The 20,017-nt window shown below is 44.8% G+C and overlaps 2 protein-coding genes across 2 annotated transcripts; both read right to left on the bottom strand.

Annotated features, from left to right (window-relative positions):
- Positions 1–3,389: 3,389 nt before the first annotated feature.
- LOC127321996 (protein SEEDLING PLASTID DEVELOPMENT 1) lies at positions 3,390–7,587 on the bottom strand. Its single transcript, XM_051350945.2, has 9 exons — positions 7,027–7,587; positions 6,673–6,887; positions 6,364–6,514; positions 6,066–6,257; positions 5,595–5,757; positions 5,171–5,472; positions 4,603–4,779; positions 4,353–4,517; positions 3,390–3,934 (listed from the first exon to the last, which is right to left on the bottom strand). Exons 1-9 carry the CDS (start codon positions 7,447–7,449, stop codon positions 3,632–3,634), a joined length of 2,091 nt encoding a protein of 696 aa, XP_051206905.1. The 5' UTR covers positions 7,450–7,587; the 3' UTR covers positions 3,390–3,631.
- A 2,078-nt stretch (positions 7,588–9,665) lies between these two features.
- On the bottom strand, positions 9,666–14,132 carry LOC127321873 (uncharacterized). Its single transcript, XM_051350833.2, has 3 exons — positions 12,781–14,132; positions 11,998–12,635; positions 9,666–10,053 (listed from the first exon to the last, which is right to left on the bottom strand). The coding sequence occupies exons 1-2, from the start codon at positions 14,033–14,035 to the stop codon at positions 12,097–12,099; spliced, it is 1,794 nt and encodes a 597-aa protein (XP_051206793.1). The 5' UTR covers positions 14,036–14,132; the 3' UTR covers positions 9,666–10,053; positions 11,998–12,096.
- Positions 14,133–20,017: the final 5,885 nt, after the last annotated feature.

Below are 20,017 nucleotides of genomic sequence, written 5' to 3'. Positions count from 1 at the left end.
ATGTCCTAATTCAAGATAAAGTTCATAAAGATCTCTCATATTTTTGTTGTTTTCCATTATGCCTAACTAGTGTAAACAAGAAACAAAAATATGCAATTGCAGGATCTAAAGGAAATAGCTTCGAGCACACACACAATGGCGCCAGAAATGTACTGTTACCTGGAACCGGAGTATGAGTGCCTTTTACCTTTCCTCCCCGGCAACGGCGCCAGAAAAGTGCTTGATGTCTACAGGTGCTTCTATTCTTGTAGACAGTGTTGGGCCTCCAAGAGCAGAGATTTGTAGAACAACAGCAAGTTTCCCTTAAGTGGATCACCCAAGGTTTATCGAACTCAGGGAGGAAGAGGTCAAAGATATCCCTCTCATGCAACCCTGCAACCACAAAGCAAGAAGTCTCTTGTGTCCCCAACACACCTAATAGGTGCACTAGTTCAGCGAAGAGATAGTGAAATACAGGTGGTATGAATATATATGAGCAGTAGTAACGGTGCCAGAAAAGTGCTTGCTGGCGTGTAGTTGATGGTGGTAATATTGCGGGCAGTAGAGATGCAGTAAAACAGTAAACAAGCAGCGATAGCAGTATTGGAAACAAGGCCTAGGGATCATACTTTCACTAGTGGACACTCTCAACATTGATCACATAACAGAATAAATAAATAGATGCTAGACTCTACACCCTCTTGTTGGATGATGAACACCACTAACTGTGTAGGATTACACGAACCCTCAATGTCGGAGTTAACAAGCTCCACAATATTCGATGTTCATATTTAAATACCCTTAGAGTGCATGACAGATCAACACAACCAAACCAAGTACTAACATAGCATGCACACTGTCACCTTCACGCTACGAAAGGAGGCATAGATCACATCAATACCATCATAGCAATAGTTAACTTCATAATCTACAAGAGATCACAATCATAGCCTACGCCAAGTACTAACACGATGCACACATTGTCACCATTACACCGTGCAGGAGGAATAAACTACTTTAATAACATCACTAGAGTAGCACGCAGATAAATTGTGATACAAAACACATTGCAATCATAAAGAGATATAAATAAGCACTTCACTATGCCATTCATAACAGTGAATAAGTATTCTGTGAAATATAGCCTAAGAGACCCACACGGTGCACACACTGTCACCTTTACACACGTGGGACAAGGATAATGACATCTAGATTACAAGCATCATCATATGAATCTCAATCATGTAAGGCAGCTCATGAGATTATTGTATTGAAGTACATAGGGAGAGAGATTAACCACATAGCTACCGGTACAGCCCAAGCCTCGATGGAGAACTACTCCCTCCTCATGGGAGACAACAACGGTGATGAAGATGGCGGTGACGTAGATGGAGAAGCCTTCCGGGGGCATTTCCCCGTCCCGGCGGCGTGCCGGAACAGAGACTCCTGTCCCCCAGATCTTGGCTTCGCGATGGCGGCGGCTCTGGATGGTTTCTCGTACCGTGGCTTTTCCGTATCGAGGTTTTAGGTCAGGGACCTTTATATAGGCGAAGAGGCGGAGTCGGAGGGTCGAAGAGGCGGTGAGAGGGTAAGGCGGCGCGGCCAGGGCCTGGGCCGCGCCGGCCTACCTCCTGGGCCCACCAGGGCTCCCCTCTGGCGACTCTCGGGTGTTCTGGAAGCTTCGTGGAAAAATAGGATGCTGGGCGTTGATTTCGTCCGATTCCGAGAATATTTCCTTAATAGGATTTCTGAAACCAAAAACAGCAGAAAACAGCAACTGGCCCTTCGGCATCTCGTCAATAGGTTAGTTCCAGAAAATGCATAAATATGACTTAAAGTATGCATAAAACATGTAGATATCATCAATAATGTGGCATGGAACATAAGAAATTATCGATACGTTGGAGACGTATCAGGCAACCCCCGCAGGGTGTACATCTTTTCGAAAAGCCGTGTCCGTGGTTATGACCGACTTGAAATTGTATAGCTCGATCATAGAACAACTTACACCTTTATGTTGATGTTAATAACTTGCATAGTAATTTAGTATTACTACAACGGTTACTTAATAAAACTTGTCCGCCGTGTGAGTGACTTTGTAAGTACTTCCTTTGCGAAGGGGGGAACACATCGGTCAGGTTATGTCTGCAGAGTATAGAACTGTTAGCCTATATGCTCTCTCATCTCCTCTGATTAGACGAATGTTGTAGCGTGTCTCTATTGTTAGTCCAAGCTTTGTTGTCGCTAAACTCCACCATGTAGCCGGACGATGTTTATACCACCCACTAGCGAGCACAACTGGTCTTGTCTCGCAAGTACGTGCCATTGATACTTACCCTCGCCTTTCTTTTTCTTTTTTCTCTCCTCTCCCTTTTGTTAGCAACCCTTGGCCCGACTTTCGCAGGTTTGAGATGACGATGTTAGCAAGGTTACCCTTCCAGCTTGGCCTAGGTAGGGCTATGGACGTCATTGGTTATCTTCAGAACTCTTAGTCCCATTTGTATCTTGTCCTTACTCAGACGTATTTGATCTTCTGTATGATTCGGATCTTGAGTTGTATATTTGCATTCTTGACTCGCTAGAGTCGTTGTTGTAATACATGTTTTTGTGTGATCTATTGTAGACTTGTTGTAATTTTACTGCTCGTGGTAATTCCTCTGGCATCACATGGGTACTTCTTCGCGCACATCGTGTCAGAGGGCGTCTCTGAATCGATATCATGCGGATCTCGGGGGATCGCTGGAATCCTCATGGTACCTGTTCCGGGGCGTCACAAGTTGGTATTAGAGCTCAGGTTTTCGATACCCCACTTGTCCGCTTTGCCTGTAGGATAACCTTGCCAACGGTCGTTGTTGTGGCTTGGTAGCATAGAGCTATAGTTAAATCACTAGGAACTGGCTTTTTTTTTTTGTTGCAGAACATAATATGCTCCCTTTATTTAAAATGCATTTGAACATATTTTAAATGTTAAAAACTTGAAAATAAATTGCTGCGTGTACATCTCCACAACTTAGATGCGCACAAAGACAATTTACAAAAGATTTTTTTGTGCTGTGTAAAAAAGACAAAATTCAGAGCTACAATAAGGCATTTCTTGGGGTATTTTGTCTTTTCCACACATGCCATTAAAAATGTTGTTTTCTCGCAACAAATTTCGTGCGCACATAGATGTCAAGATGTACCGCATTATTCTTTGTTTTAATTTTTTTAAATATTTTGAAATGTGTTTTTTTTGTAAGCATATGCACCTGGGAGGCAAAATGAATTTCCGATTTATGTCAATGCTATATTAAAACTCTATAAATGTTCTGTTATATCTCATGCGATTGTTGTCTTCTTGGTACCCTCATGCCAAATCTATGCCCCGCTTGTAACTATTCTCACAATAATCATCCCCATGCAGGTTGCAGTTAGCAGATCACATTGAATGCTCCATTTAGCTATACAGAATTTACAGTTTACATGATTTGGGGGACTTCATTTCTGTAAAAGAATGGAAGGCAATTACAATTAGGGTTGCTCTTTCAATTCTTCGGCAGTCAACACTATTTACACCACTGTGCACAGCGCTGTACAACAACAACGACAAGAAGAAGAAGCGGGAAGAATGATGTACATTCGGCGATGGTGATCAGAGTGTCAAACTATGGTGTCACTTTGGCAGAAAGGGCAGCCGAGAGAAGCTGAAGCCGCCACCATTCTCGCTCACGATTAGATCTGAGCCATTTTTCTTTGTGGACTTAGGTTCCTGAGCGCCCTGAGTTGAACTCTTCTTGGTTATTTTCACTGGAAGAATTTGCAACCTTGAATTGGGGTCAGTTCCGAAGGTTTCGGCAAGTAGCTGGTAGCTCTCAACAAGCTCCAGCTGACGAGCAACTATTTCTGAACACCTTGGGAGGAGTTCAACGGGCTCCCCACCTGGAATGACAATATATTCAATTGCCAGCCGGGCCTCCTGCATGGGTGCACAATATAGTATAGCTGTTAGGCAACTACTACGATTAATCTCACAGGAAGTACAACAAGTAAACATAGCACTGTGAATGGAATTGGCACTTTTAAAGTTCCAGAGGGACGGAAGGAATAAATATGATGGTAGCCTGTAAAGCGCTGATCTTGATTTCTACTGATTTTTTATTTCATTATACATTTTTTATTGAGTGATAGTGTTTCACAAAAAAATGGAAGTATGAGCAGTGAGATTTTCATGTAACAGGGGCAGACTATCCAACTTGTTTCCTACTGCTGTCATTATCACCTTGTATTGTAAACTAAAGGGAAAGTGAAATGAGAAAATAATGTCGCAGCGGAAAGGAAGTATAGAGTATTTATTTAAGACATCCAATTTCCTTAAATTAGTGTAAATGCATTACCTCCAACGCATCGATTTCCTCCAGTGATGGCTTCCGTTTTGGAGCATCATCTTGAATCTCTATCTCTCCTTCCAAAACCTTAGGTTGCTTGCGTGATGGTGCACTAAGTTCGTCTCTTCCAACAATCATTTTGACAGCCTTTACTATCTGAGCCATTGTATTTGTCTGCTATTTATGAGGCAGAAGTCTGTTAATACAAGTATAATTTGTTTGCGTTGGTTATCAGAAAATAAATATATCATGAGATGACCTTAACGACAAATATGGGAAGCTTGTGGTATTTGGCAACATTACGAATCCATGGGTTCAGCTTCATTTCAGATCTTGATGCAAGAATCACATTGGCCGCTCCAATGTCATCTGTTATGTCTAATTCATCTTCAAAACCCATCACTGTTGCCACTTGCAAGATATCAGATTCTGAAACCTGAAAAGCAGAAAAAAAGAACTACAATGAGCTTTATGGTTCCTATGCTATATTTCTGTTAAATCATGTACATAATATTTTATACTACAAAAATCAGTCTTCAACTCTACAATAAGAAAACACAGGGAGATGAGCTATTCTGAATTGATGGTTGGGACTACTGAGTATTCCAAACAAGCTTGATAACTCTTCGAAATATTAGTTACATTCTTCTGTGAGTTGTATACTTCATTTTCTGCAAATCATAGGACTCACACAAGAATGTAGCCAGTATCGAAGGCCATGGAAGACATGTCCATCCAGATGTAAAATCGCATAACAATGTTGTAGCTAATAGCACAACCAGTAGAAAAGTACAATTGAGAAAACCATGTTACGTATCTCCACTTACCTGGTATGTGTACACACGGACTGGAGCCCTTTCAGCCACAAATGTTTTTCCTTTTGCTTTCTTTGCAGAACCAAAATCACCATCGACATTGTCGTCTGATGGTACACCCTTGCTTATTGTCTGCCTGGAGGAACCAACATCATCAACGAATTTATCTTCTGATTTGATTGCCCTACCGACCAGTTGTTGCAGATACGAAGGCATGTGTTCTGTTTTACTCTCTTTGTCAGGTATCACCAAAGATCCCCCTGAGTCAGCGGCATTGCTACCCATCATGCGAGCTTCAAATTTAGGAGGCTTACCTGTACCAAGAAACAAGGAAACTGAATTCAGAGACCAGAAGATGTCTAAAAATCCTTCTTATGACTACGTCGTGTGCTAGGAGTTGACTGAGTACGACTTTACTGTGAGTTAGTCAGAATACCTGCAAGAATAGCATCAACTGTAGTTTCTAACTTGTGATGCACTCGACATTCAGTCTTCGATACCATCTCAACAGCACATGAAAATGTTGGGGGCCCTTTTCTCTCCAGAATTGTTTTCTGAACTTTGCGCTTCTTTGCTTCTTCATCACCAAGAGTGACACTCTGTATAACGAACGTAGATTGTTGTTTCAGAAATAAATTCTTCCGTTTTCTCGACATGCACAAAATTTGTGCCATACTAATATCTTTTGTCAGTTTTAGCGTTGGAATGTGATTAAAATAATCTACAAGCCTGGAATTTTACTTGAAATTCAATCTTGAGAAATATGATAAAGTTGCTAATGGTACGCTTCGGCATCAACTAATTGCCTCTTGGGCTTTAATGTGCTCTTGATCAGGAAGGTGCTAAGCTTTTAAGAACAGATATAAAACTCTTGGTGAACAGATTGACAGAAAAGAAAAAAGTGCACCTCAATCCCACCAACAAGCATTTGCAAGCAAGGGTTTTTAATTATGCTGTCAATTGTGACCCCGTGAGCAGTTCCAACAAGTTGAACACCTCTTTGAGCAATGGTGCTGGCTGCCATTGCTTCGAGTTCTGTACCAATCTCATCGATGACAATAACTTCGGGCATGTGATTTTCAACGGCCTCAATCATCACCTACATAAACAACGTCTCATATGGTTGAGCGAACACACACTAGCTAGTAAAGTATATTCCACAACGTTAATTAGATGAAGCATAAGAAAGAATATGGAGAACCTACGTTATGCTGCATGGTAACTTTAGGAACTTGCATTCTCCTAGAACGGCCAATGCCAGAATGAGGCACGTCCCCATCACCTCCTATTTCATTAGATGTGTCCACTATGACCACACGTTTCTTACCCTCATCTGCCAAGATTCTAGCTATTTCCCTGTATATATTGATGAAAGCATTTTGAATTGTTAGCATCAGACTGTGACACCCATCGATTTATGTTTGATATTCTCAGCCTTTTACACTGCATTAATTAATACATGTAACATGCATTAGCATGCCCTGACTGATCTACGGAACTGGAGTTGGAGATACCTGATGAGAGTAGTCTTCCCTACTCCAGGAGGTCCAATGACCAATATGGAGCCGCCTCCCACGACCAAATCCCGGATCATCTCTGCGCTGCCAGAAATAGCTCGTCCGACACGGCAGGTGAGACCAATTATGTGAGCCTTCCTGTTTCGGATGGCGCTGATCCGGTGCAACGAGTGGTTGATCCCGGATCGGTTGTCCTCGGAGAAATTGCCTACCTGAAACGAGAAATCCATCTTTCAAACTAGCAAAAGAACCATCTCCACTCCACAGAAGTTTTTTTTACTGGGATCGCAGCGTGGCAGTATAGTGCAAACTGTAAAGCAAGCTTTACTGCTAAGGAAAAGTTCACGGCACCTTGGAGACGGCCTGACGGAGGTCATCGGCAGTGACGGGCTGGTCGGAGATCACCCAGTCCCCGGATGGGAACCGCGCGAGCGGGCGGCGGCCGAGGTCCATGACGACCTCCACCAGGTCCCAGACCTCCGGGTGCAGCGCCAGCTCCCGCCGCATCCTCGCCGGCACCACCTCCAAGAACGCCTCCAGTTCGGCCCTGGACCCGGCGCCTGGGGCCGGGGCGACGACCGGGTACGCGGGCGCCGAAGCGGGACCCGCGGGCTCGGCGCCGCGCCACGGCACGCAACGGTCGCCGGAAGGCCGGCGCACGGGGGGCTGCTGCGGGATCGCTCTTCGCGGGCCACCCGCAGCCCTGCGTCGCGCCGAGGGGGCGCGGCAGGCCGGGCGGAGCCGGATCGGCGTGGGGTTGAGCGCCTTGAGCATGGTGCGGCTGCGGTCGCAGTCGCGGGGCGGTGGATGGCGGTAGAGCGGTGAAATGGCGCGCGGTATATGTAGCGCGGGTGGATATTTGATCGGAATTCCGGTGGGGTGGAGGAGGGAAGATGAAGAAGAAGTGAGGGAGGGAATCGGAGGAAGGAAGATTCCGAGGAATACTAGCTAGCTGCGACTGGACTTCCCTGCAGAGGGTGTGGAGGAGGAAGAGTGTGTTCCAAAGGCGGGGACGCCAGGGACTCTTCTCGGCCGTTAACGTTCCCGCCTTCCTGCATGGACATGGCATATGGACCGTTGTAGTCGTGCAGATGCTACTTTGCCATGATCGGATATCCGGAATGTGAAGTTTCTTACAAAGACTTTGGCGATTTACACACGTGTTTTCGCTTGACGATGATCGACATAGTTTTGTTAGGTTGGTTTTCCAAGAAAAAAGATTACCTTAGGTTGATTTGGTTGCAAGTCTAGTACTACCTCTGTCTATAAATAGATGACAACAGTTTATCTAAATTTGAATGTATCTAGACACGATTTAATGTATAGATATATTTAAATTTAAATAAATCTTTGGTATCTATTTATGGACGGAGGGAGTACTAACAAAACTTTGAAAGATTTTCAGCACAACTTTTGTCATAAACCTAATCAATTTATTTTATTTTATGTGATCCGAAGCACCACTCTTGTCTTCAATACTTTTCAAAAGTCTTTTGTAGAGGAGTACCTCGCTAGTCCATCCGGTTTTTGTTCTCTGTCGCTTACTCGTCACTCCTCGATTTTCTCGGACTTTCTCCTTCATCATCATCGTAAAACAATGATCTTGCACATGTCTGACTCCATTGAGACCAGAAGGGGCAGAATCCCTCGATAATTTGTTATGCGAGATGGTGAGAAACCCGGTTGATATTTACCCATTAGGGATTTAGACCGTTTGGCCTAGAATGCAAGACAATGTCTCCTTAAATAACGAATTTTTTTGTGGGGGAGAATAACGACATTTTACATCACAAGTACTACTCCCTCCGTCCCAATAAAAAGATTTTTTTTGAAATGGAGGGAGTACAATTTTACCGCATGCAAAGCCTATTTACAATTCTGGAAATGCACTCTACTATAAATTTGATGGTTTTGTTTGTTTATGGCACACGCTTTACGAATTACTGCCTCCATTTCATACTAGTTATCGCTAATTTAATACTAGTATAATTTTTACTAAATCAGTGATAACTACTATGGAACGGAAGGAGTAAGCCACATGCTTGAGCTCTTACATTTTCTTACAAATTCTTGCCTTTACTGCTTTCTAGTTATGAGACACCTTTTTTCTTAATCTTTATTTTTTCAGGGAAGAACTATGTTAGCCAAAGAATAATGACATTACTAATACTCAAAGGGGAATAATATCAATACAACCATGCTCTACCATTTTCTGGATTTCTTGCCCATGTTTTCCAAAACTACTTTGTACTATTTCTTATTTTCTTCCTGACAGTATTTATGTTTAAAACTTCTACGCTCGTCGTCCCTTGCGAAAGGAAATGTATCTTTCTTACACATCTCTCTCGCAGAGTTGCTGTTAGGAAAAGAAATTTACGCACGTATGGCCAAGGTGCAGTCAGTACAACTCAAAGAAAATCGTCCACATCATTATATTATTCTCAAGAGAGAACCTTTTTCCCAGCACTGCTGCTAGCATGGTCCATGGGCCAGGTCCACAAGAGGGAGAGGAATAACAGGGAGTAAGATGCTCGGCAATCGGGTTCTGTGGAGGAGAACCAAGAGGGTAGCTTTTGGGGATTGGTCTCTCGGCCCACCTATCCCTTTCGCCTCCGGCCTCTTCTTGATCTCACTTCCTTTGCTTCCTGTTTTGTCCGGTTCAAGGTTCCATTTTTCCCGTGTACTATTATGATGCAACCACACCTGTCACTCCAAGTGGAAGTAGAGGCTCCCCGTCGCCACGAGCCACCGGCAGCCGGAGAGCCGCACAGCCACAGCCATCGTAGTGGTTTGGGCAACCTAAGGTTTGTACTAGTGTAAACCCCAGAAGTTTCTAAGGAAATACAGCATCTATCTTGCACGGAAAGTTCTGTCTGTGACTGGCTCACTTCGCTTCTATTTGGAGAAAGCCATCGTCTTTCTCATGCTCAGTTTCAATCGTCAAAGTTGTAGAAACGTGTGAATTTGATGATGCTGTTCAGCTGGGGATACGCTGAAACTATTTGTCTGCATTGAAGAATGTACACACAGAGGTCCTAGTCCATGTGGACATGAATGGATTCGCCCAACACAGAAGAAGCCTAATGTAGCAAGATTCTGGATTGTATTCGACTATTCGTTCTGTTGTTGAGTTCAGAATGTAGATACACAACTCAGTAAACACACTCTACTTTGAAGTTCAAGCTATTTACGCGCTGTATATCCCCAGGGGAACGTGTTATCCTCCTATCTGCCTTCCACAACAAGGTGTTTTTCCCCACCTGAACTATCCTACTCCTCCCATACATTGATACTCCTACTCATGTTGGGCATGGAAATGCCAGGAGGTGCTCGCAACCTTCAACACCAGCGAGATCTGACGCCCAATTCACAGCATACCTGAGAACAGGTTTAGATATATACACTGAATGCAAGATCAATATACAGTAAACAAAGTAACAAACAAGGAACAGAGAGAAAGCGCCATCTATAATAACTAAATTGGAGCAACCCACTAAGTGATTTCTCTTAACATGCAAGGTGTCCACATCAGCAGCCTGCCACCTCACAAAAACTACACATGCAAGCATGCCACGTCATGAAATAAATTATCAATTTTTATTGCTTTGTATCCTCCGAAGGATTTAATATAGCAGACTGTGTATATATGCCTGCCCATTCCTCTTCCGCTTCCCAGCTCCAATTAATGTATATATGCCTGTCCATTCATCTTCGTCTTCCCAGCTCCAATTAATCCGCTCCAATAAACATACGTCCCACACTTCCTTTTATTACTCCTCCCAAACCCTTAAGCGATTACAATTCTCATTTCCACCAACCAGAGCAAGGTGCGAGTCAGAAGGCCGTCTCTGGCTGCTGTGTCAATCTCGGCTGCAGTATTGATGATTCCTTACTATCCCCGTCTAATTTTTTATGTTGATTTCGAAACCTCAAGGTGCGCCATACGCTCAGCGCATTCTTTTGCTCCTTCGTAGTTGCTTTTCATGTTCAAGCTTTCCCCAAGGACCAGCACATTCTTTGCTTTTTTTCCGTCCCTCTTATGTTTGGTTTTGGATGATCTGCCAGCTCTGATTAATGTTCATCATTTAGTAGGCAGCAAGGGACACGAGTTTAGAGGATCAAAGATGCATGAAAACAATAGTAACAGAAGACAAGGACAGCGGCGCCAATGGCGATCTCACATGCCACTACGACCAGTGCCAGTATAGGTGCTTACTATTTCTACGCATTATCCGTTTTATTAGGGAGGCTCTCAATTCTTTCATGCCCCTATTTTTATTTTGTGCCTGTAAGGTTTGAAGCATACCTATATTATGTTGTCATGGCAACTTTGTAACTTCAAATTGTATATATATACTGTAAGAATAAAGTACAGAGAAAAACTGGTAAGGAAATTCTTGACCCGCAGCGGAAGGCGACCCATCTTCCGTTTTCCTCTCTTGATGTGAGTTGATACATTCATTACTCCAACCTAAGTGGAGAAATAATTATTTCCTGCAGTTGTATATATATGCTCATGGCTTAGAGATTTCTGTAATGCCTTTCGTTATGGTTTTTGCTCCCACTACTGATCTATTCAATCATTTTTGCAAGCTCTCTTTATTATTTTGTCCACGAAGCCATTTTGCTCCATCTTCTTTTACGCAGAAGGAGATTTGTGTTCCGTGGCCTGCGGTTATGAAGCTTCTTACTAATTTCATTCCTCCTTTACTCTTCCAATCTTTTCTTTATCCCTGATTTTGGTGTGCATCACATATCATTTGTCTGCCCCAAAAAAGATGTATTACCTATTCAGATAGGCGAAATAACACATGTCCGTTGGCATTTCATAGCCACATGTGTGAATCATTTCACCCAGCTTATTCAATTTCAGATGCAATTTCTTTGTTTTCTTGAAGTGCAGCACTTTCACACAGTGATTATCTTCATTGTCTACACTACTCCTATTTTTTTAGAAGCATTCAAACCTCACAATTTTGTTGATTACACATTCTGCAGCCAAATGGTATTAACATGAAGTCTGATGTCTGATATCAACCAACAACTCATATTTAAGGAAATACAAGTCTGCTTCCCATGAAATTATTAAATTATAAATAGAGAACTTATTACACAAAAGTGACAATAGAAATGTGTCGTGATTAGATGTTAATCTTTATCTGAGTGTCCAATTTATATAATTATAAAGTGTTAAAAAATCTGCCTCAAAAACATGGCTAAGCATCATAGGAGTAGTGTACACCTTATGTATATTCTAATACATTGTAACTTTTTTTGTATTCTCCTGTTCCGCAGCAACGCGCGGGGAATCATCTAGTTTACCATAGTGTATTCCACCTTTGCAGGATGGAAGATTCAGGAAGAGACCATATGCGTGATGGTGTCCATGAAACTGCCACATGGATATATGCCCTCCAGCTCTCATTTTGCAGGCGCTGGCAAGCTATGCCTTGAAACAGGAGCATGCCCCTCGTTCTCAACTGGAGGCTTGGACGATTTCAGCCTTTCTTGGTGCATCAATTTGTACACATTCTTCCCAATCAGGCCTCTCTCGATGGCATGAACCCAGAACATGTTCAGTGTCTCCTTCTCATCCCCATAAGAAGTACACATGCAGTTGTAGATCTGGGGCGTCACTGACATCTGCTTCTTTGCCATTTCGTTTAACGTATCCCAAGCAGCAGCAAGCTTTCCTGCAGCCAGCTGTGCGTATGCAAGTGTAGCATAGACAAGACAGTCGGCTTCTAAACCTTTGCCTTTCATTTGGTGAAGTGCCTTTTGTGCAAGATCAACCAGCCCCTTCTTGCACAGTCTTCGGATCAGAGACCTATATACTGATTTATCTGGTGGAAGGCCTCTTTGCACAAGTTCATCAGGAACCAGTAGCACTGCATCTGCGTTATTCTTCTTATGGAAAGCATCGACGAGCCAAGAAAATACACTATAATTGGGTGAAAATCCTGCAGACATGTAAATCAAACATTATCATTATAGACTACCATGCCCCAATAACCAGTGAAGTATAGACTACTATACTCTTTAAAGTGCTTCACTGGTTGATGGGAGGGGATCGCAAGGTGATTGCAAGGTCATAAAAAACTTAACCTGCACCCATCATCTCAAACAAGGCTTCTTTGGCTTCACCTAGCTGCTTGCCCTTGCAGAATCCATGGATGAGAGCTTTGTAAGTGAACTGATCCAACTTCAATCCCGACTCCACCATCCTCCTCTTGACCTTGCATGCCGATACCATGTCCCCCTTCTTGGAGTATGAGTTGATCAGAGTGTTGCACGTCACATGGTCAGCCTTCACCTTCCTCTCGTCCATCTCGTTAAGCAACCCATTGACCTCCTTCATCTTGCCATCCTCACAGAGCTTCCTGATGATCGCATTGTACGTTGCGACACTGGATAGCATCCCCCTTGCGTCCATCTCCCCTCGCAGCCTGACCGCCTCCCCCACATCGCCCGCCCGGCAGTATCCGTCAACCAGCGTGGTGTACGTCACGATGTCCGGCTTTAGCCCTTCTGCCACCATGTCCCTGTGGAGCTGGGCCGCCTCCTTCACCCTCCCGTCCTTGCACATCCCGTGGATCACGGTATTCCAGGTCACAGTGTCCGCCTCCACGCCCTCGCTCCTCATCCGCTCCCGCACGCACATTGCCTCGTACTGCATCCCCTTCCTGACGTAGAGCGCGATCATGGTGTTGAACGAGAAGCGGTCCAGCGGCACGCCGGCCACGTCCATCCTTGTCATCAGCGCCTCGGCGCACGTGGCGTCCCCGGCCTTGAGGCACACGTGCAGCATGGCGTTGCAGACGTGCGTGTTCATGATGACACCCGCCCGCGCCATATCGCCGAACACCTTTCGCGCGGTGGCCGTCATCCGGGCCCTAGCGAGCGCCGTGAGGAGAGCGGTGCAGGCGTGGGCATCAGGGGCGAGGCCTCGCGCGCGCATTTGGTTGAACACCCGGACGGCGTCGTGGGGGCGGGCGGTGTGGGAGAGCGCGTGGAGGAGCCAGCTCGGTAGGTGGGGCTCGGCGAGGAAGGAGGGGAGGAGGAGAGGGGAAGAGAGCGGGTGGCGGAGGGAGAGGTCGCGCAGAAGGGAGCGGGCGGCGGGGTGGTGGCGCGGGTACGGCGCGAGGAGGCGGAGGAGGGCGAGGGAGGCGTCGAGCGGGTGCGGAGGCGGCAGGGAGCGGAAGAAGGCGAGAGCGACGGAGGGCAGCGAGGAGAGGCGGCGGAGGACGGCGGCGAGGAGGGATGCGTCTGCTGCCAGGAGGTGGGCGTGCGGGTGGAAGGAGAATTTGACGACGGCTGCGCAGAGGGCGCGGGGGACGTCCACGCCGGCGGGCGGCGGCATCGGACGGACGGGGAATTTCTTTCGTGTTCCACGAAATGCTCTCGGCGCTGGGTGGCACTGAATCGCGCCAACTGTGAAGAAAAGAGTAGACCAAGCATGGATAGAGAGCGCGTAATCTTTAGGATTTATCCTTAATTTTTTTTCCGATAAAGGGAATATATTAATATCAAAATATACCAATTACACCCAGCCTCTGCAACAACGCCCCACCCTAATGGCAGTACGGATGCACACAGCCAAAAAAGAGTAAAGAAAACTAAGAAATAAAAGTCCCGCTACAGCTTTCTAGACCTAGCAACAGCAATACAACCACCACCGTGACAACACCTGAAGTACAGACTCTCAAAAAGCGACGCCTCCAAGAAGGAAACAGTGCACCAGCGCCGTCGTCGCCCGACCATAGGTCTTAGGATTCCCCCCTGAAGATAGTCTCTACTCTCAAAACAATGCCTCCAACAAGAACATTGCCAGACACAACCAGTTAAGGCCAGACATTGGGTTTTTACCCTGAGAGGTAAGACTCTGAACTTCCCCTGTGCTACCGCCCCCCACATGCATACCACTGCTGCAAGCCCGGAACGCCAAGCAGATCCCTCAGCATCACGTTGACTCGAACCTCCTTTAGCCAGTCCACCAATCCGGCCTTCATGATATTCCTTCTTCTGACTTCACCATGGACCAAAAAGTCACCTAATGTCAACACAGAATATAGCTTCGCGGCGCTCCCTCCGGAACCAAACGGTCGGAATAAAAACATGGGTGCGCGCGACCGAATACCACCCGATCCAGCAAACTGCGGGCAAAATATGCACTGTTCCATTCGCCAGCGGAGCTTTCCGGAACTCATCTCTCCAGCCAGATCAAAGCAAACTGACCTCCGGTAGATCTTCATCTTCGCTTGCGAGAAACCCGAGGACCGCCACCAAAAACAAAGCAAGACCAGCAGCCCCCACGCCGCAAGTCCCTCCTGCCGGATCACCAGGGAAGAAGACGGCGACGCGGATCATGCGTACCACCGCTGAACCGTCGCCGGGGGCGGAGGCCGCCACCGCTCCACCGAATCCTCCATGGCTACCGACGGAGAGCATCAGGCCCCGGCCAAGTAGCCGTGCCGCCCGGCTTCCTCCACCGGCGCCTCATCGCCTCCCATGGGACGCCACCGTGGAAACCCTCTCCTCCCCCTCGTCGTTCGATGGAAGGGGCGCCGCCACCGCCGCCGTGGCCGAGGCCGGGGCCGGAGCTGTGGCCAGTCCGGAGCCGGGGCCATGGCCAGGGCCGGGCCGGGGCCGAGGCCGGCAGCAGCGGCGGCTGAGGTGCGGCGGTCCGGGGGAGGCTGCTCGGAGCGGGGCGCGTAGATCCTCCGCCGCCGCCCGGGAGGGGGGCGGGAGAGGAGGAGGAGGCGGCTAGGTTAGGAGGATCTCAGAAAATGTTCACCTAGAGGCATAAAACCCGTGCTTCGCTACGGAACAGCCATTGGCGCCGCCCCTTACCCTGCTCCTCCCGTACAGGTTACCACCACCGGCATCGTCCTAGCCACCTACTCCTCCCATCCACCACGCTAGGCTTCGTTCCAACCATATGCTTAGCTCCACCACACCTCACCCGGTCTCCATCCACAACTACCGAAACACCAAACCTAGAGCACTGTGACATGCACTGATCTAATTCACCGTCGCTCCACTAGGCAGACCTGGGGATCCCCAAGAATAATAGCATCAGACGGCAGTGCATCCGGCGGGGTGTAGTTGCGAGCCGATGCAAAGAAGTTTTATGTTTATATCGTTATGATGTTACTATAAATTTTCAAACCCTATTTTGTTTTACCGGGTTTTATAAATCCATCGACTCTTTTCCATATCTTAATAAGACTAAAATAATAATGTTGCTTTGGATATGTTGCAAAAAAATCTAAGTTTTGCAAAAAAATGAAAATACTTGGCTTTTCGTTGTCCTCAAATCCCCTTTGTTTTACTATAAAAATCAGCCTAATCGGGCAGGTCAAAGTCGACATTGGTATGTACCCAACCCTAGCGCTAGGGAAATGGAAGTGCATGTGAGATCGGAGATCCCCCGCCGCCACTTTCTCTCCTCTCACTATTCGTCTTTGTAGGATAACGTTGCATAGAAAACAAAAATTTTCCTACGGCGAACACGCAATCCAAGCCAAGATGCAATCTAGAAGACGGTAGCAACGAGGGGGTATCGAGTCTCACCCTTGAAGAGATTCCAAAGCCTACAAGATGAGGCTCTTGTTGCTGCGGTAGACGATCACTTGCCGCTTGCAAAAGCGCGTAGAAGATCTTGATCACGATCGGTTCCGGCGCCACGAACGGGCAGCACCTCCGTACTCGGTCACACGTTCGGTTGTTGATGAAGACGACATCCACCTCCCCGTTCCAGCGGGCAGCGGAAGTAGTAGCTCCTCTTGAATCCGACAGCACGACGGCGTGGTATCGGTGGTGGTGGAGAAATCCGGCGGAGCTTCGCTTAAGCGTGCGGGATATGGTGGAGGAGAGAGAGACCGCTAGGGTTTGGGGAGAGGGGCGCCGGCTAGGGCACCCTTGAGGGGTGCGGCCATGGTGGTGGCTTGAGTAGCCGGCCAGCCCCTCTCTCCCCCTCTTTATATAGGTGGAAGCCCCAAGGCTTAGGTCAAAGAGTCCGAATAAGACCCCAACCAAAACCTTCCAAGTGTCCAAACCTAGGGGGAGTGGGACTCCCCCCTTTCCTTGGTGGGGTGGCCGGCCACCATGGTGGGGAGTCCACTTGGGACTCCTCCTCCCTTAGGTTGGCCGGCCAAGGTGGGTGGAGTCCCTTTGGGACTCCACCTTCCATCCTTATTTCTTCCGGACTTTTCTAGAACCTTCTAGAACCTTCCGTAGAACCTTCCGGATCATTTTAATTCACATAAAATGACTTCCCATATATGAATCTTATTCTCAGGACCATTCACTAACTCCTCGTGATGTCCGGGATCTCATCCGTGACTCCGAACAAACATTCGAACTCCATTCCATATTCAAGTACTACCATTTCAACATCCAACTTTAAGTGTGTCACCCTACGGTTCGTGAACTATGCGGACATGGTTGAGTACTCACTCCGACCAATAACCAATAGCGGGATCTGGAGATCCATAATGGCTCCCACATATTCAACGATGACTTTAGTGATCGAATGAACCATTCACATACATTACCAATTCCCTTTGTCTCGCGATATTTTACTTGTCCGAGGTTTGATCTTCGGTATCACTCTATACCTTGTTCAACCTCGTCTCCTGACAAGTACTCTTTACTCGTACCGTGGTATGTGGTCTCTTATGAACTCATTCATATGCTTGCAAGACATTAGACGACATTCCACCGAGAGGGCCCAGAGTATATCTATCCGTCATCGGGATGGACAAATCCCACTGTTGATCCATATGCCTCAACTCATACTTTCCGGATACTTAATCCCACCTTTATAGCCACCCATTTACGCAGTGGTGTTTGGTGTAATCAAAGTACCTTTCCGGTATAAGTGATTTACATGATCTCATGGTCATAAGGACTAGGTAACTATGTATTGAAAGCTAATAGCAAATAACTTAATGACGAGATCTTATGCTACGCTTAATTGGGTGTGTCCATTACATCATTCATATAATGATATAACCTTGTTATTAATAACATCCAATGTTCATGATTATGAAACTAATCATCCATTAATCAACAAGCTAGTTTAAGAGGCATACTAGGGACTTCTTGTTGTCTACATATCACACATGTACTAATGTTTCGGTTAATACAATTATAGCATGATATATAAACATTTATCATAAACATAAAGATATAAATAATAACCACTTTATTATTGCCTCTAGGGCATATCTCCTTCAGTCTCCCACTTGCACTAGAGTCAATAATCTAGTTTATATTTGTAAAGATATAACACCTTGGCCTTCTGGCGCTTTATCATGTTTTTGCTCATGGGAGAGTTTTTAGTCAACGGATCTGACATGCTCAGAATCGTATGTATTTTGTAATTCATTTGCGTCTCAACGCATCACTCATTTCCAAATGAGTTGGCATTAAATATGTTTGGTCTTCTGGTGGAACCTTAATTCCGCGATCTGAAATATGTCACTAATATTGTCACACACAATATAGCTTCAAAGTTCTGACTTTGTCGGAAATACACCAAGTTCTCAAAGAACCTTTTGACTTAACATCCTTTGTCATTTTCAAAACAATGACATACTCTGCCTTCTTTTGTAGATTCCGTCACAATATTTAGAACTCTTCTAAATCTAGCATAGACAACTTCTAGCTCATTGTGCTACCTTTTAAAACAACACTTAGTCTAATTTGAGATTGAAATTTTATTTTTATATGTGACAAAACAAATATCGGTGTAATCACCTTACAGCGATTTGTTTGTCATTTCTCCATACAAAACTATATATATATCCTTGGTTCTTCTAAAATACTCAAGGATATTCTTACTGTCGTCCAATGATCATCTCATGAATCATTCTGGTATATGCTCATAACACTTTATAGCACATGATATCTGATTGTGTACATATTATTCGTGATCTATAATCACTCATGTGTTTTTACTCATTGAGTGTCAGATACACTCAAGTCTTGTTAAACCTTTACATGACAAGAACATTTTCTTAATATTTCTATATTGAACTACTTCAATATCCATTCTATGTACTTTGACTTAAACTTATTATGTGTTTCAATCTATCTTCATAGATTTTTGACACTAAATATGTTTCAGTCCATATCCTTTCATTGAACTTAATTTCTCAATGAAACCTTTTAATCAAGTATATAATTACATCATTTATAACCAACTATATGTCATCTACATAAAGTATTATAAATGTGTCTTAGCGCTCCCACTTAATTTCTTGCAAATGCAAACCTCTTCATCGTCTTTGATGAAATCAAAAACTCTTTGACTATTTCATCTGGTGAAGATTCCAACTCCGTGATACTTACTTCATCCAATTGAAGTTCGTATACCTATCTAGTATTCCACGGACCAGCAAAACTCTTGGTTGTATCTTGTATACACCGTTAATACACACTTCTGATAAGTAATGTATTTTGCCATCCTACTAACATATCTCATAAAGGAAATATATAGTGATTACTAGAATAATCCATATAGACTTTAAGCATTGCTACGGAAGATCTAGTCTTATCGTAGTCAACTCTTTGAACTTTGTCGTAAACAATTTTTCGACAAGTCAAGCTTCTTCAAAGATATTTCATCCAAGTCCATCAATTTTATAGATCCATTTACTTTCAAAAAGTATTCATCTATCTTGGATTTCATGGCTTATAGCCATTTTAACGGAGTCAGGGCCCATCATAGCTTCTTTGTTTGTAGTTGGTTTATTATTGTTCATAATCAATCCTTTGTCCACAAATCATTTATTTGATCACAAAGTAAACCATACCTACAAGGTTCAATATGTACTTCGATCTCCATGGCTAAAACACTTTGTAGTCATGGGAGCCATGATCGTCGTGGCCGCTTCCGAAACCAATTCCGATGCTGCGCTACTCTGATCATTATGCTCAGGTTCATAAACCTTATCAAATTATATTGTCCTCCCACTTAAATACTTCACTAGAAACAATTTCTCGGAAATAAGAAACATTGACAAACACTTTTGTCTTTGTCTCGTGGGAAGAATTCCCAATTAAATCTCTGGGATAACCAACAAAGACATTCATCCGATTTTGGTTGACTATTAGGGTTTATACCCATGCCATAACTTGTATGGTGTCATTTCAACGGATCATGATGATGCTCTATTCAGTGTAAAAGCGGTAGTCACTAAAGCATAATCCACAAAAATATAATGGCGTCATAATATTTTATCTCATCATTAATCCAACAAGGTTTGGATACATATCTCGGATACTATATCATCATTATGATTCTCCAAGAAATGTGAGTTGTAGAACAATTTCA

The sequence above is a fragment of the Lolium perenne genome, chromosome 2 (assembly GCF_019359855.2).
Source record: "Lolium perenne isolate Kyuss_39 chromosome 2, Kyuss_2.0, whole genome shotgun sequence".
Taxonomy (NCBI): Eukaryota; Viridiplantae; Streptophyta; class Magnoliopsida; order Poales; family Poaceae; genus Lolium; species Lolium perenne.
This window is presented reverse-complemented; position numbering and strand designations above follow the sequence as displayed.